The sequence below is a fragment of the Salvelinus namaycush genome, unplaced genomic scaffold, assembly GCF_016432855.1.
Source record: "Salvelinus namaycush isolate Seneca unplaced genomic scaffold, SaNama_1.0 Scaffold12, whole genome shotgun sequence".
NCBI lineage: Eukaryota > Metazoa > Chordata > Actinopteri > Salmoniformes > Salmonidae > Salvelinus > Salvelinus namaycush.
The window spans coordinates 477,505-491,685 of NW_024057897.1; the positions used below are offsets into that span (position 1 = coordinate 477,505).

The window sequence follows — 14,181 nt, forward strand, 5'->3', positions numbered from 1 at the left end:
TCTCAACCCTAACCCAACCACACTCAGACCTACCTCTCAACCCTAACCCAACCACACTCAGAGCTACCTCTAAACCCTAACCCAACCACACTCAGACCTACCTCTAAACCCTAACCCAACCACACTCAGACCTACCTCTCAACCCTAACCCAACCACACTCAGAGCTACCTCTAAACCCTAACCCAACCACACTCAGACCTACCTCTCAACCCTAACCCAACCACACTCAGACCTACCTCTCAACCCTAACCCAACCACACTCAGACCTACCTCTCAACCCTAACCCAACCACACTCAGACCTACCTCTCAACCCTAACCCAACCACACTCAGAGCTACCTCTAAACCCTAACCCAACCACACTCAGACCTACCTCTAAACCCTAACCCAACCACACTCAGACCTACCTCTCAACCCTAACCCAACCACACTCAGACCTACCTCTCAACCCTAACCCAACCACTCTCAGACCTACCTCTCAACCCTAACCCAACCACACTCAGAGCTACCTCTCAACCCTAACCCAACCACACTCAGACCTACCTCTCAACCCTAACCCAACCACACTCAGACCTACCTCTCAACCCTAACCCAACCACACTCAGACCTACCTCTAAACCCTAACCCAACCACACTCAGACCTACCTCTAAACCCTAACCCAACCACAGAGACCACGGGAGGTGTGTGTGCAAAGTGTGAAAGATAGATGGACAGAGAGAGTTGCAGTAGGGTGGCAGTGTTACTCTCCTGGCTGGTTCTGTTCCTTATCACTCACTATAAAGCAGCAGGAACTCACATAGGAACTCTCTCTGTCTCTGTGTCTCTCTCCTCTGTCTCTCTCTCCTCTGTCTCTGTGTCTCTCTCTCGGTGTCTCTCTCTCTGTGTGTCTGTCTCTGTGTCTCTCTCTCTGTCTCTGTGTCTGTGTCTCTCTCTCTGTCTCTGTGTCTCTCTCTCTGTGTCTCTCTGTGTCTCTCTGTGTCTGTCTCTGTGTCTCTGTCTCTGTGTCTGTCTCTGTGTCTCTCTCTCTCTCTCTGTGTGTCTCTCTCTCTCTCTCTGTGTGTCTCTCTCTCTCTCTCTGTGTCTCTCTCTCTGTGTCTCTCTCTGTGTCTCTCTGTGTCTGTCTCTGTGTCTCTCTCTCTCTCTGTGTGTCTCTCTCTCTCTCTCTGTGTCTCTCTCTCTGTGTCTCTCTCTGTGTCTCTCTGTGTCTGTCTCTTTGTCTCTCTCTCCTCTGTCTCTCTGTGTCTGTCTCTGTCTCTCTCTCCTCTGTCTCTCTGTCTCTCTCTCCTCTGTCTCTCTGTCTCTCTCTCTGTCTCTTTGTCTCTCTCTCTGTCTCTGTGTCTCTCTCTCTGTCTCTGTGTCTCTGTGTCTCTCTCTCTCGCTCGCTCTCTGTCTCTCTCTCCTCTGTCTGTCTGTCTCTCTCTCTGTCTGTCTGTCTGTCTCTCGCTCTCTGTCTCTCGCTCGCTCTCTCTCTCTCTGTCTCTCGCTCACTCTCTCTATCCTTCGCTCGCTCTGTCCTTCGCTCGCTTGCTCTGCCCTTCGCTCACTCGCTCGCTCTGCCTCACGCTCGCTCTGCCTCACGCTCGCTCTGCCTCACGCTCGCTCTGTCTCACGCTCCCTCTGTCTCACGCTCCCTCTGTCTCACGCTCCCTCTGTCTCACGCTCCCTCTGTCTCACGCTCGCTCTGTCTCACGCTCGCTCTGTCTCACGCTCGCTCTGTCTCACGCTCGCTCTGTCTCTCGCTCGCTCGCTCTGTCTCTCGCTCGCTCGCTCTGTCTCTCGCTCGCTCGCGCTGTCTCTCGCTCGCTCGCGCTGTCTCTCGCTCGCTCGCTCTGTCTCTCGCTCGCTCGCTCTGTCTCTCGCTCGCTCGCTCTGTCGCTCGCTCTGTCTCTCGCTCGCTCTGTCTCTCGCTCGCTTTGTCTCTCTCTCTCTCTATCTCTCTGTCTCTGTTTCAATTCAATGGGCTTTATTAACATGGGAAACATACAGTTGAAGTTTACATGCACTTAGGTTGGAGTCATTAAACCTCATTTTTCAACCACTCCACAAATTTCTTGTTAACAAACTATAGTTTTGGCAAGTCGGTTAGAACATCTACTTTGTGCATGACACAAGTCATTTTTCCAACAATTGTTTACAGACAAATTATTTCACTGTATCACAATTCCAGTGGGTCAGAAGTTTACATACACTAAGCTGACTGTGCCTTTAAACAGCTTGGAAAATTCCAGAAAATTATGTCATGGCTTTAGAAGCTTCTGATAGGCTAATTGACATAATTTGAGTCAATTGGAGGTGTACCTGTGGATGTATTTCAAGGCCTACCTTCAAACTCAGTCCCCCTTTGCTTGACATCATGGGAAAATCAAAAGAAATCAGCCAAGACCTCAGAAAAAAAATTGTAGACTTCCACAAGTCTGGTTCATCCTTGGGAGCAATTTCCAAACGCCTGAAGGTACCATGTTCATCTGTACAAACAATAGTATGCAAGTATAAACACCATGGGACCACGCAGCCGTCATACCGCTCAGGAAGGAGACGTGTTCTGTCTCCTAGAGATGAACGTACTTTGGTGCAAGAAGTGCAAATCAATCCCATAACAACAGCAAAGGACCTTGTGAAGATGCAGGAGGAAACAGGTACAAAAGTATCTATATCCACAGTAAAACGAGTCCTATATCGACATAACCTGAAAGGCCGCTCAGCAAGGAAGAAGCCACTGCTCCAAAACCACCATAAAAAAGCCAGACTATGCTATGCACCACCGTGAAGCATGGGGGTGGCAGCATCATGTTGTGTGGGTGCTTCACAAAATAGATGGCATCATGAGGAAGGGAAAATTATGTGGATAAATTGAAGCAACATCTCAAGACATCAGTCAGGAAGTTAAAGCTTGGTCGCAAATGTGTCTTCCAAATGGACAATGACCCCAAGCATACTTCCAAAGTTGTGGCAAAATGGCTTAAGGACAACAAAGTCAAGGTATTGGAGTGGCCATCACAAAGCCCCGACCTCAATCCTACAGAACATTTGTGGGGAGAACTGATAAAGCGTGTGCGAGCAAGGAGGCCTACAAACCTGACTCAGTTACACCAGCTCTGTCAGGAGGAATGGGCCAAAATTCACCTTCCCTTTGTTGGAAGCTTGTAGAAGGCTACCCAAAACGTTTGACCCACGTTAAACAATTTAAAGGCAATGCTACCAAATATTAATTGAGTGTATGTAAACTTCTGACCCACTGGGAATGTGATGAAAGAAATAAAAGATTAAATAAATCATTCTCTCTACTATTATTCTGACATTTCACATTCTTAAAATAAAATCTTAAAATCTGAGTTGATTGATGTGGTCTGTTGTCTCTCAGGTCGAAGCTGGGTCTGTTTCAGTCCAGGATTAGTTTACAGAAAGCCAACGTTAAGGTAAGCATGGTATCCATTACACCTGTACAACATGACGAAATGTTTACACACACGTCAACTCTTTCTCAAATCACATGTTTGTATGCAGAGCAATCTGGCCTGCTGTTTAACACACTGTCACTCTCTCGCTCTGTCACTCTCTCTCTCTGTCTCTCTCTCTGTCTCTCTCTCTGTCTCTCTCTCTCTCTCTCTGTCTCTCTCTCTCTGTCTCTCTCTCTCTGTCTCTCTCTCTCTGTCTCTCTCTCTCTGTCTCTCTCTCTGTCTCTCTCTCTGTCTCTCTCTGTCTCTCTCTCTGTCTCTCTCTCTGTCTCTCTCTCTGTCTCTCTCTCTGTCTCTCTCTGTCTCTCTCTCTCAATTCAATTCAATTCAAGGGGCTTTATTGGCATGGGAAACATGTGTTAACATTGCCAAAGCAAGTGAGGTAGATATTATACAAAAGTGAAATAAACAATACAAATTAACAGTAAACATTACACATACAGAAGTTTCAAAACAATAAAGACATTACAAATGTTATATTATATATATACAGTGTTGTAACAATGTACAAATGGTTAAAGCACACAAGTTAAAATAAATAAGCATAAATATGGGTTGTATTTACAATGGTGTTTGTTCTTCACTGGTTGCCCTTTTCTTGTGGCAACAGGTCACAAATCTTGCTGCTGTGATGGCACACTGTGGAATTTCACCCAGTAGATATGGGAGTTTATCAAAATTGGATTTGTTTTCGAATTCTTTGTGGATCTGTGTAATCTGAGGGAAATATGGTCATACATTGGGCAGGAGGTTAGGAAGTGCAGCTCAGTTTCCACCTCATTTTGTGGGCAGTGTGCACATAGCCTGTCTTCTCTTGAGAGCCATGTCTGCCTACGGCGGCCTTTCTCAATAGCAAGGCTATGCTCACTGAGTCTGTACATAGTCAAAGCTTTCCTTAAGTTTGGGTCAGTCACAGTGGTCAGGTATTCTGCCACTGTGTACTCTCTGTTTAGGACCAACTAGCATTCTAGTTTGCTCTGTTTTTTTGTTAATTCTTTCCAATGTGTCAAGTAATTATCTTTTTGTTTTCTCATGATTTGGTTGGGTCTAATTGTGCTGTTGTCCTGGGGCTCTGTGGGGTGTGTTTGTGTTTGTGAACAGAGCCCTAGGACCAGCTTGCTTAGGGGACTCTTCTCCAGGTTCATCTCTCTGTAGGTGATGGCTTTGTTATGGAAGGTTTGGGAATCGCTTCCTTTTAGGTGGTTGTAGAATTTAACGGCTCTTTTCTGGATTTTGATAATTAGTGGGTATCGGCCTAATTCTGCTCTGCATGCATTATTTGGTGTTCTACGTTGTACACGGAGGATATTTTTGCAGAATTCTGCATGCAGAGTCTCAATTTGGTGTTTGTCCCATTTTGTGAAATCTTGGTTGGTGAGCGGACCCCAGACCTCACAACCATAAAGGGCAATGGGCTCTATGACTGATTCAAGTATTTTTAGCCAGATCCTAATTGGTATGTTGAAATTTATGTTCCTTTTGATGGCATAGAAGGCCCTTCTTGCCTTGTCTCTCAGATCGTTCACAGCTTTGTGAAAGTTACCTGTGGTGCTGATGTTTAGGCCGAGGTATGTATAGTTTTTTGTGTGCTCTAGGGCAACGGTGTCTAGATGGAATTTGTGGTCCTGGTGACTGGACCTTTTTTGGAACACCATTATTTTGGTCTTACTGAGATTTACTGTCAGGGCCCAGGTCTGACAGAATCTGTGCAGAAGATCTAGGTGCTGCTGTAGGCCCTCCTTGGTTGGTGACAGAAGCACCAGATCATCAGCAAACAGTAGACATTTGACTTCGGATTCTAGTAGGGTGAGACCAGGTGCTGCAGACTGTTCTAGTGCCCGCGCCAATTCGTTGATATATATGTTGAAGAGGGTGGGGCTTAAGCTGCATCCCTGTCTCACCCCACGACCCTGTGTGAAGAAATGTGTGTGTTTTTTGCCAATTTTAACCGCACACTTGTTGTTTGTGTACATGGATTTTATAATGTCGTATGTTTTACCCCCAACACCACTTTCCATCAATTTGTATAGCAGACCCTCATGCCAAATTGAGTCGAAGGCTTTTTTGAAATCAACAAAGCATGAGAAGACTTTGCCTTTGTTTTGGTTTGTTTGGTTGTCAATTAGGGTGTGTAGGGTGAATACATGGTCTGTTGTACGGTAATTTGGTAAAAAGCCAATTTGACATTTGCTCAGTACATTGTTTTCATTGAGGAAATGTACGAGTCTGCTGTTAATGATAATGCAGAGTATTTTCCCAAGGTTACTGTTGACGCATATTCCACGGTAGTTATTGGGGTCAAATTTGTCTCCACTTTTGTGGATTGGGGTGATCAGTCCTTGGTTCCAAATATTGGGGAAGATGCCAGAGCTAAGGACGATGTTAAAGAGTTTTAGTATAGCCAATTGGAATTTGTTGTCTGTATATTTGATCATTTCATTAAGGATACCATCAACACCACAGGCCTTTTTGGGTTGGAGGGTTTTTATTTTGTCCTGTAACTCATTCAAGGTAATTGGAGAATCCAGTGGGTTCTGGTAGTCTTTAATAGTTGATTCTAGGATTTGTATTTGATCATGTATATGTTTTTGCTCTTTATTCTTTGTTATAGAGCCAAAAAGATTGGAGAAGTGGTTTACCCATACATCTCCATTTTGGATAGATAATTCTTCGTGTTGTTGTTTGTTTAGTTTTTTCCAATTTTCCCAGAATTGGTTAGAGTCTATGGATTCTTCAATTACATTGAGCTGATTTCTGACGTGCTGTTCCTTCTTTTTCCGTAGTGTATTTCTGTATTGTTTTAGTGATTCACCATAGTGAAGGCGTAGACTCAGGTTTTCTGGGTCTCTATGTTTTTGGTTGGACAGGTTTCTCAATTTATTTCTTAGATTTTTGCATTCTTCATCAAACCATTTGTCATTGTTGTTCATTTTCTTTGGTTTTCTATTTGAGATTTTTAGATTTTACAGGGAAGCTGAGAGGTCAAATATACTGTTAAGATTTTCTACTGCCAAGTTTACACCTTCACTATTGCAGTGGAACGTTTTACCCAGGAAGTTGTCTAAAAGGGATTGAATTTGCTGTTGTCTAATTGTGTTTTGGTAGGTTTCCAAACTGCATTCCTTCCATCTATAGCATTTCTTAATGTTACTCAGTTCCTTTGGCTTTGATGCCTCATGATTGAGTATTGCTCTGTTCAAGTAGACTGTGATTTTGCTGTGGTCTGATAGGGGTGTCAGTGGGCTGACTGTGAACGCTCTGAGAGACTCTGGGTTGAGGTCAGTGATAAAGTAGTCTACAGTGCTACTGCCAAGAGATGAGCTATAGGTGAACCTACCATAGGAGTCCCCTCGAAGCCTACCATTGACTATGTACATACCCAGCGTGCGACAGAGCTGCAGGAGTTGTGACCAGTTTTTGTTGGTTATGTTGTCATAGTTGTGCCTAGGGGGGCATATGGGGGAGGGAATGCTGTCACCTGCAGGCAGGTGTTTGTCCCCCTGTGTGCTGAGGGTGTCAGGTTCTTGTCCAGTTCTGGCATTTAGGTCGCCACAGACTAATACATGTCCCTGGGCCTGGAAATGATTGATTTCCTCCTTCAGGATGGAGAAGCTGTCTTCATTAAAGTATGGGGATTCTAGTGGGGGGATATAGGTAGCACACAGGAGGACATTTTTCTCTGTTAAGATAATTTCCTTTTGAATTTCTAGCCAAATGTAAAATGTTCCTGTTTTGATTAATTTAATGGAGTGAGTTAGGTCTGCTCTATACCAAATTAGCATTCCCCCTGAGTCCCTTCCCTGTTTCACACCTGGTAGTTTGGTGGATGGGACTACCAGCTCTCTGTAACCTAGAGGGCAACCAGTGGGTCCGTCTCCTCTGTACCAGGTTTCTTGCAGGATGACAATGTCTGCATTACCGATTTCTTTGGTGAAGTCCGGGTTCCTGCTCTTTAGGCCAAAGGCAGATGACCTCAGGCCTTGGATATTCCAGGATGATATAGTGAAGGCTTTTTGTTCCATAAAGTGTCCAATGTTGTTGGTCGTGGTTTGGCCTCAGGCCAGTAAGTGTGAGCAGAGCCTGCTGAGCATCTGGTACATGCCGTTGGCTTGGGCGAGTGTAAGAGTGGGGGTTGGGCCTGTTTGCCCGCTCACTACCTGGGCGTATGTGTGACTTCCATGTTGATGCCCTCTCTGCGGGGGTGGGGTGCATGGGGTGGGCAGGAGTGGCATAGGTCTGATCTGAGGGGGCCTAAATTGGGTGTGGGCATGGTTGATGTGGGGGGGTGTTGATTGGTTGGGGTGGGGGTGTGTCTGGGGGTGCTGTGGTCTGGATGTAGGTCCTCTTGGCGTGGGTCCTCTATGTGTAGGTCCAGGGTGGGGTGCTGAAGGTCTTGGAGGGTGTCTCGCTGGTCTGGGTGGGGTGTCTATTGATCTGTTGCTCCTGTGTGAAGTGTTGGGGCTGCGTTTGAGAGCGATGTCCTTTAGAGTCCGGGCAAAGGTGGGCACTGCTGCCTTGTAGAGGTGGACCTGGTCATAGAGGCTGTTCAAGTCCAGGGTGGAGTGGTGGGCCAGGAAAACATTTGGTTTTGAGGCACAGTCACTGGAGATGCTTGCGTTTACCCGCTGTATTGTAGCAGGGTGGAAGTCTTTTCGTGGTAGCAGGGTGGAGATAACCACTTGTGCATTGGGGAAAGTAGAAGAAGCTTTTTCAATCACTCCCTTCAGTGCTGTGGCCACCCTTTCCTGCTGTGCTCTCAGGTCGTTTGTGCCTGTGTGTATTATTATGTGGCTAGGTGAGCCTAGTTTGTCCTCAGACAGAAGGTCTAGGGCGCACTGGGTGTTTGGACACCAGAGTTTAGACACACTGTGTTTGGGAAAAAGTTTTTTTTCTTCTATAAATTTCCCATTTGAGTCCATAAGGAGAAAAATCTGTGTCTTGTGTTTGTCCTCAGTGGGTGTGGGGGGGTTGTCAGGAGGGCTATCAGGGTGGCTGACAGGGGGGGTGCTCAGGGGGGGTGAGAGCTGCTGGGCTTGGGGTTTTTCTTTTGTCTGTTCTGCTGTGATGTTGACTCTATGGTCAGGGTCTGGTGTGGACTGTTCTGCTGTGGTGTCGAGACTTTTGTCGGGTGATGAGGTGGGCTGTTCTGCTGGCTTCTCTGTGGGGATGGCCACCTCCCTAGTGGGTTGTTCTCTGTCACATGCCATCCCCCTCAACCTCTCCTCCAGCAGTCTGATCCTCTCCTCCATCCCCCTCTCCCTCTCCTCCAGCAGTCTGATCCTCTCCTCTAGTGCTCTGTTCTGCTCCTGCTCCTGCTTCTGCTCTTTCTCCAGTTGAAGTTGTCTCTTAACTGTCCAGAGTCCAGATGTGTCTCTCTCCACCTCCAGCTCTCCTGGTCTGGTTAAGGGGGTGTTGTTGTGCTGGACTGTTGTCTGGGTCTGTGCTGACTGGAGTGTAATCACCTGCTGTTCCAGCTCCACCTGCCTTACCTCCAGCTGGGTGAATTTATCCTTCATTTCAATGAGGGAGAAGTGCTCTGTACTGGGAGGTTGACTGTCTGCTGAGGGTTGCTCGTCTGTGGGGTTATATGATGAAGAGTTTTGGTCTGACCCGCTTGGGGTGGGGGTATCTTTATCAAGGGAGAGCTTCTCCTGCTGGGCTAATTCTTTGATTAGGTGAAAGTCCAGCTGAAACTGTTTGGGGTTGCCCTGTACCAATACTGTTCCAGACTTATATAGATTTATGTTAGCTGACTCCTCGTCCTCGTTGTCAAGTATCCTGAGTTTCCACCCCTCGTTAACCCCCCCTCTCTTAACAGAGGGGTAGTGTGCTAATATAGCACTGTGCCATGCCAGGGGATGGTTTGTGTGGAAGATAAGGTTGCTGATGTTCCCATTTTTGTAATAGTCAGCAAAAAGTGTCTCTTGATTTTCCATAAGGAGCTTCATTTTGTGCTCTTTTCTTGCCTTGTCATTCTTTACACTCCCAGGGTACTGTATTTTAATTACCTCTGAACAGCAGGAGGGAGCTTCTAAGGCCTCTCCATTTGGTTGGGGTAGACTATTCGACTCTCCTGCCATTGTTGGGCTAATGGTCTTTGACACCTCTCACTTGACACGTCAGTGCTAGTTGAAGCTGTATCAAGCTTGGCAATTATGTTTCATTCAATGCTTATAAAGTAATGTCATGTATTTTTCTTCTTGGCTTTTGGCAATAGAATATAGTTTCAGACTAAACATTACTCACTCAGTTCCAGGTTGGGTGGTGTTTTCAGGTTACTGTTGTTTTCCAGAGAATTTGCTGTGTAATAATCCTTGGTAGTTGTGAATCTTTCAGGTGATTCCGTAATTCCGTCCAAAATCAGGTTGTAGGTTTTGAGTTTTGATTTGAATTTAGGGTTATGTTGTAGAGGGTAGCATCCTGTATGTGTTCCTGACAAAAAATCCAAGTTTAACTAACTCTAAATCTATATTTTTTAAAGAAAATGCTGAAAAATGCAGGAGCTCATCTGATCATGACCTCTCTCTCTCTGTCTCTCTCTCTGTCTCTCTGTGTCTCTCTGTCTCTCATTCTGTCTCTCTCTCTCTCATTCTGTCTCTCTCTCTCTCATTCTCTCTCTCTCTCTGTCTCTCTCTCTCTCTCTCTCTCTCTCTCTCTCTCTCTCTCTGTCATTCTCTCTCTCTCTCTCTCTCTCTCTGTCATTCTCTCTCTCTCTCTCTCTCTCTCTCTCTCTCTCTCTCTCTCTCTCTGTCATTCTGTCTCTCTCTCTCTCTCTCTCTCTCTCTCTGTCATTCTGTCTCTCTCTCTCTGTCATTCTGTCTCTCTCTCTCTCTCTCTCTCTGTCATTCTGTCTCTCTCTCTCTCTCTCTCTCTCTGTCATTCTGTCTTTCTCTCTCTCTCTCTGTCATTCTCTCTCTCTCTCTCTCTCTCTCTCTGTCATTCTGTCTCTCTCTCTCTCTGTCTCTCTCTCTCTGTCTCTCTCTCTCTGTCTCTCTCTCTCTCTCTCTCTCTCTCTCTCTCTCTCTCTCTCTCTCTCTCTCTCTCTCTCTCTCTCTCTCTGTCATTCTGTCTCTCTCTCTCTGTCATTCTGTCTCTCTCTCTCTGTCATTCTGTCTCTCTCTCTCTCTCTCTCTCTCTCTCTCTCTCTCTCTCTCTCTCTCTCTCTCTCTCTCTCTCTCTCTCTCTCTCTCTCTCTGTCATTCTGTCTCTCTCTCTCTCTCTGTCATTCTGTCTCTCTCTCTCTCTCTCTCTCTGTCATTCTGTCTCTCTCTCTCTCTCTCTCTCTCTCTCTCTCTCTCTCTCTCTCTCTCTCTCTCTCTCTCTCTCTCTCTCTCTCATTCTGTCTCTCTCTCTCTCTCATTCTGTCTCTCTCTGTCTCTCTCTCTCTCTCTCTCTCTCTCTCTCTCTCTCTCTCTCTGTCATTCTGTCTCTCTCTCTCTCTCTCTCTCTGTCATTCTCTCTCTCTCTCTCTCTCTCTCTCTCTCTCTCTGTCATTCTGTCTCTCTCTCTCTCTCTCTGTCATTCTGTCTCTCTCTCTCTCTCTCTGTCATTCTGTCTCTCTCTCTCTCTCTCTCTCTCTCTCTCTCTCTCTCTCTCTCTCTCTCTCTCTCTCTCTCTCTCTCTCTCTCTGTCATTCTGTCTCTCTCTCTCTGTCATTCTGTCTCTCTCTCTCTCTCTCTCTCTCTCTGTCATTCTGTCTCTCTCTCTCTGTCATTCAGTCTCTCTCTCTCTCTCTCTCTCTCTCTCTCTCTCTCTCTCTCTCTGTCATTCTCTCTCTCTCTCTCTCTCTCTCTCTCTCTGTCATTCTCTCTCTCTCTGTCATTCTCTCTCTCTCTGTCATTCTGTCTCTGTCTCTCTCTCTCTCTCTCTCTCTCTCTCTCTCTCTGTCTCTGTCTCTGTCTCTGTCTCTGTCTCTGTCTCTGTCTCTGTCTCTGTCTCTGTCTCTCTCTGTCTTTGTCTAGTTGAAAGCCAAGAGGAGTGACTGTAACTCTAAAGCAACCCATGCCAGGAATGACTACCTGTTAACCCTGGCAGCAGCTAATGCTCATCATGACCGCTACTACCACACAGACCTGCTGCACTGTATACAGGTACCACACACACACACACACACACACACACACACACACACACACACACACACACACACACACACACACACACACACACACACATTTGGCCTTAGTGACTGGTTGGTGAGGTGAATGACTGGACCCTCTAGACTGTGAGATAATCACATACACTCCCAGACAGACAGACACATGCGTCAGAGATTCAGAATCTTTAGTGTTCAGACATCATAGTGTTGACGCTCATCTTTTAGCTTCACAAACACACAAACACCTCAGCCACTGCTCGGTATGTCAGCTTACTGTATCTCAGCTGTGCCCATGGTCATGAACTCCTCTCGCATTAAGACATTGACACACGCACACACACACACACACACACACACACACACACACACACACACACACACACACACTCACTCACTCACTCACTCACTCACTCACTCACTCACTCACTCACACACAGTGGAGATGTTGGTGAGAGGAGTGTACTGCTCAACACCTCCCCCTGCTGTCGTAAATGGGTAGTGGCCATCTGAGGGTTCTATAGAGGTGTTTCATATTGTAGACACCGCTGCCTCTGACAGATGTGGCTGCTTACTGGAAACACACACACACACACACACACACACACACACACACACACACACACACACACACACACACACACACACACACACACACACACACACTAAGAGAGCAGGCCTAACTGTTCCTATAGTGCTGTCTGCTGTTGGGAAAGGTGAAAGGGGTCAGATTCTTACGCAACAAGAGAACACACAGACCCACAGACAGACTCACACACAGATCCATACATCCTCTGCATCGTCAAACCACAGGTCTTTCCTGCCCTATATTCCTCCCTCAGTCTATCCTTCTTCTTCCTCCACCTTCTCCCTGCTCATACTACAGTATCTATCCAGTCTATTAGCTGTTAATGATTCATTACTGTCTCTGTCCATTCATACCCCCCCCCCCTCTCTCTCTCTCTCTCTCTCTCTCTCTCTCTCTCTCTCTCTCTCACACACACACACTGTCTCTCTCTCACACACACTGTCTCTCTCTCACACACACTGTCTCTCTCTCACACAATGTCTCTCTCACCCACTGTCTCTCTCACACACACTGTCTCTCTCTCTCTCTCGCTCTCTCTCGCTCTCTCTCACACACTGTCTCTCTCTCTCTCGCTTTCTCTCACACACTGTCTCTCTCTCTCTCACACACACTGTCTCTCTCTCTCCTCTCTCTGTCTCAATTCAATTCAATTGACTTTATTGTCTCTCTCTGTCTCTCTCTCTCCTCTGTATCTCTCTGTATCTCTCTGTCTCTCTCAGGAGTTGGATGGAGGGATATATAACCATGTGAAGGACTATCTGATCTCTATCTGTCAGACAGAGCTGGAAGCCTTTCAGGTCATACACAACACCTTCCAGTTCCTACTGGACAAATCCACCCGGGTGAGACAGCTGTGTGTGTGTGTGGGTGTTTCTGTGGGTGTTTCTGTGTGTGGGTGTTTCTGTGTGTGGGTGTTTCTGTGTGTGGGTGTTTCTGTGTGTGGGTGTTTCTGTGTGTGGGTGTCTGTGTGTGGGTGTCTCTGTGTGTGGGTGTCTCTGTGTGTGGGTGTCTCTGTGTGTGGGTGTTTCTGTGTATGGGCGTTTCTGTGTATGGGTGTGTCTTTCTCTGTGTGTGTCTTTCTCTGTGTGTGTCTTTCTGTGTGTGGGTGTGTCTGTGTGTGGGTGTGTCTGTGTGTGGGTGTGTCTGTGTGTGGGTGTCTGTGTGTGGGTGTGTCTGTGTGTGGGCATTTATGTGTGTGTTTCTGTGTGTGTGGGTGTTTCTGTGTGTGTTTCTGTGTATGGGTGTTTGTTTCTGTGTGTGTTTCTCTGTGTGGGTGTGTCTGTGTGTGGGTGTTTCTGTGTGTTTCTGTGTGTGGGTGTTTCTGTGTGTTTCTGTGTGTGGGTGTTTCTGTGTGTGGGTGTTTCTGTGTGTTTCTGTGTGTGGGTGTTTCTGTGTGTTTCTGTGTGTGGGTGTTTCTGTGTGTGGGTGTCTGTGTGTGGGTGTCTCTGTGTGTGGGTGTCTCTGTGTGTGGGTGTTTCTGTGTATGGGCGTTTCTGTGTATGGGTGTGTCTTTCTCTGTGTGTGTCTTTCTCTGTGTGTGTGTGTCTGTGTGTGGGTGTGTCTGTGTGTGGGTGTGTCTGTGTGTGGGTGTGTCTGTGTGTGGGCATTTATGTGTGTGTTTCTGTGTGTGTGGGTGTTTCTGTGTGTGTTTCTGTGTATGGGTGTTTGTTTCTGTGTGTGTTTCTCTGTGTGGGTGTGTCTGTGTGTGGGTGTTTCTGTGTGTTTCTGTGTGTGGGTGTTTCTGTGTGTTTCTGTGTGTGGGTGTTTCTGTGTGTTTCTGTGTGTGGGTGTTTCTGTGTGTTTCTGTGTGTGGGTGTTTCTGTGTGTTTCTGTGTGTGGGTGTTTCTGTGTGTTTCTGTATGTGGGTGTTTCTGTGTGTTTCTGTGTGTGGGTGTTTCTGTGTGTGTGGGTGTTTCTGTGTGTTTCTGTGTGTGTGGGTGTTTCTGTGTGTTTCTGTGTGTTTCTGTATGTGGGTGTTTCTGGGTGTTTCTGTGTGTGGGTGTTTCTGTGTGTTTCTGTGTGTGGGTGTTTCTGTGTGTTT

At 46.6% G+C, this 14,181-nt stretch overlaps 1 protein-coding gene across 1 annotated transcript in view; it reads left to right on the forward strand.

Moving 5' to 3' along the window:
- The window catches only part of LOC120036063 (F-BAR and double SH3 domains protein 2-like), a 98,140-nt gene that overhangs the window by 47,789 nt on the left and 36,170 nt on the right, over positions 1 to 14,181 (forward strand). The window contains exons 7-9 of the mRNA XM_038982523.1: positions 3,363 to 3,417; positions 11,418 to 11,546; positions 12,860 to 12,982. Of these exons, the coding sequence (XP_038838451.1) occupies positions 3,363 to 3,417; positions 11,418 to 11,546; positions 12,860 to 12,982 (307 nt within the window). The remainder of the gene's footprint in view (positions 1 to 3,362; positions 3,418 to 11,417; positions 11,547 to 12,859; positions 12,983 to 14,181) is intronic.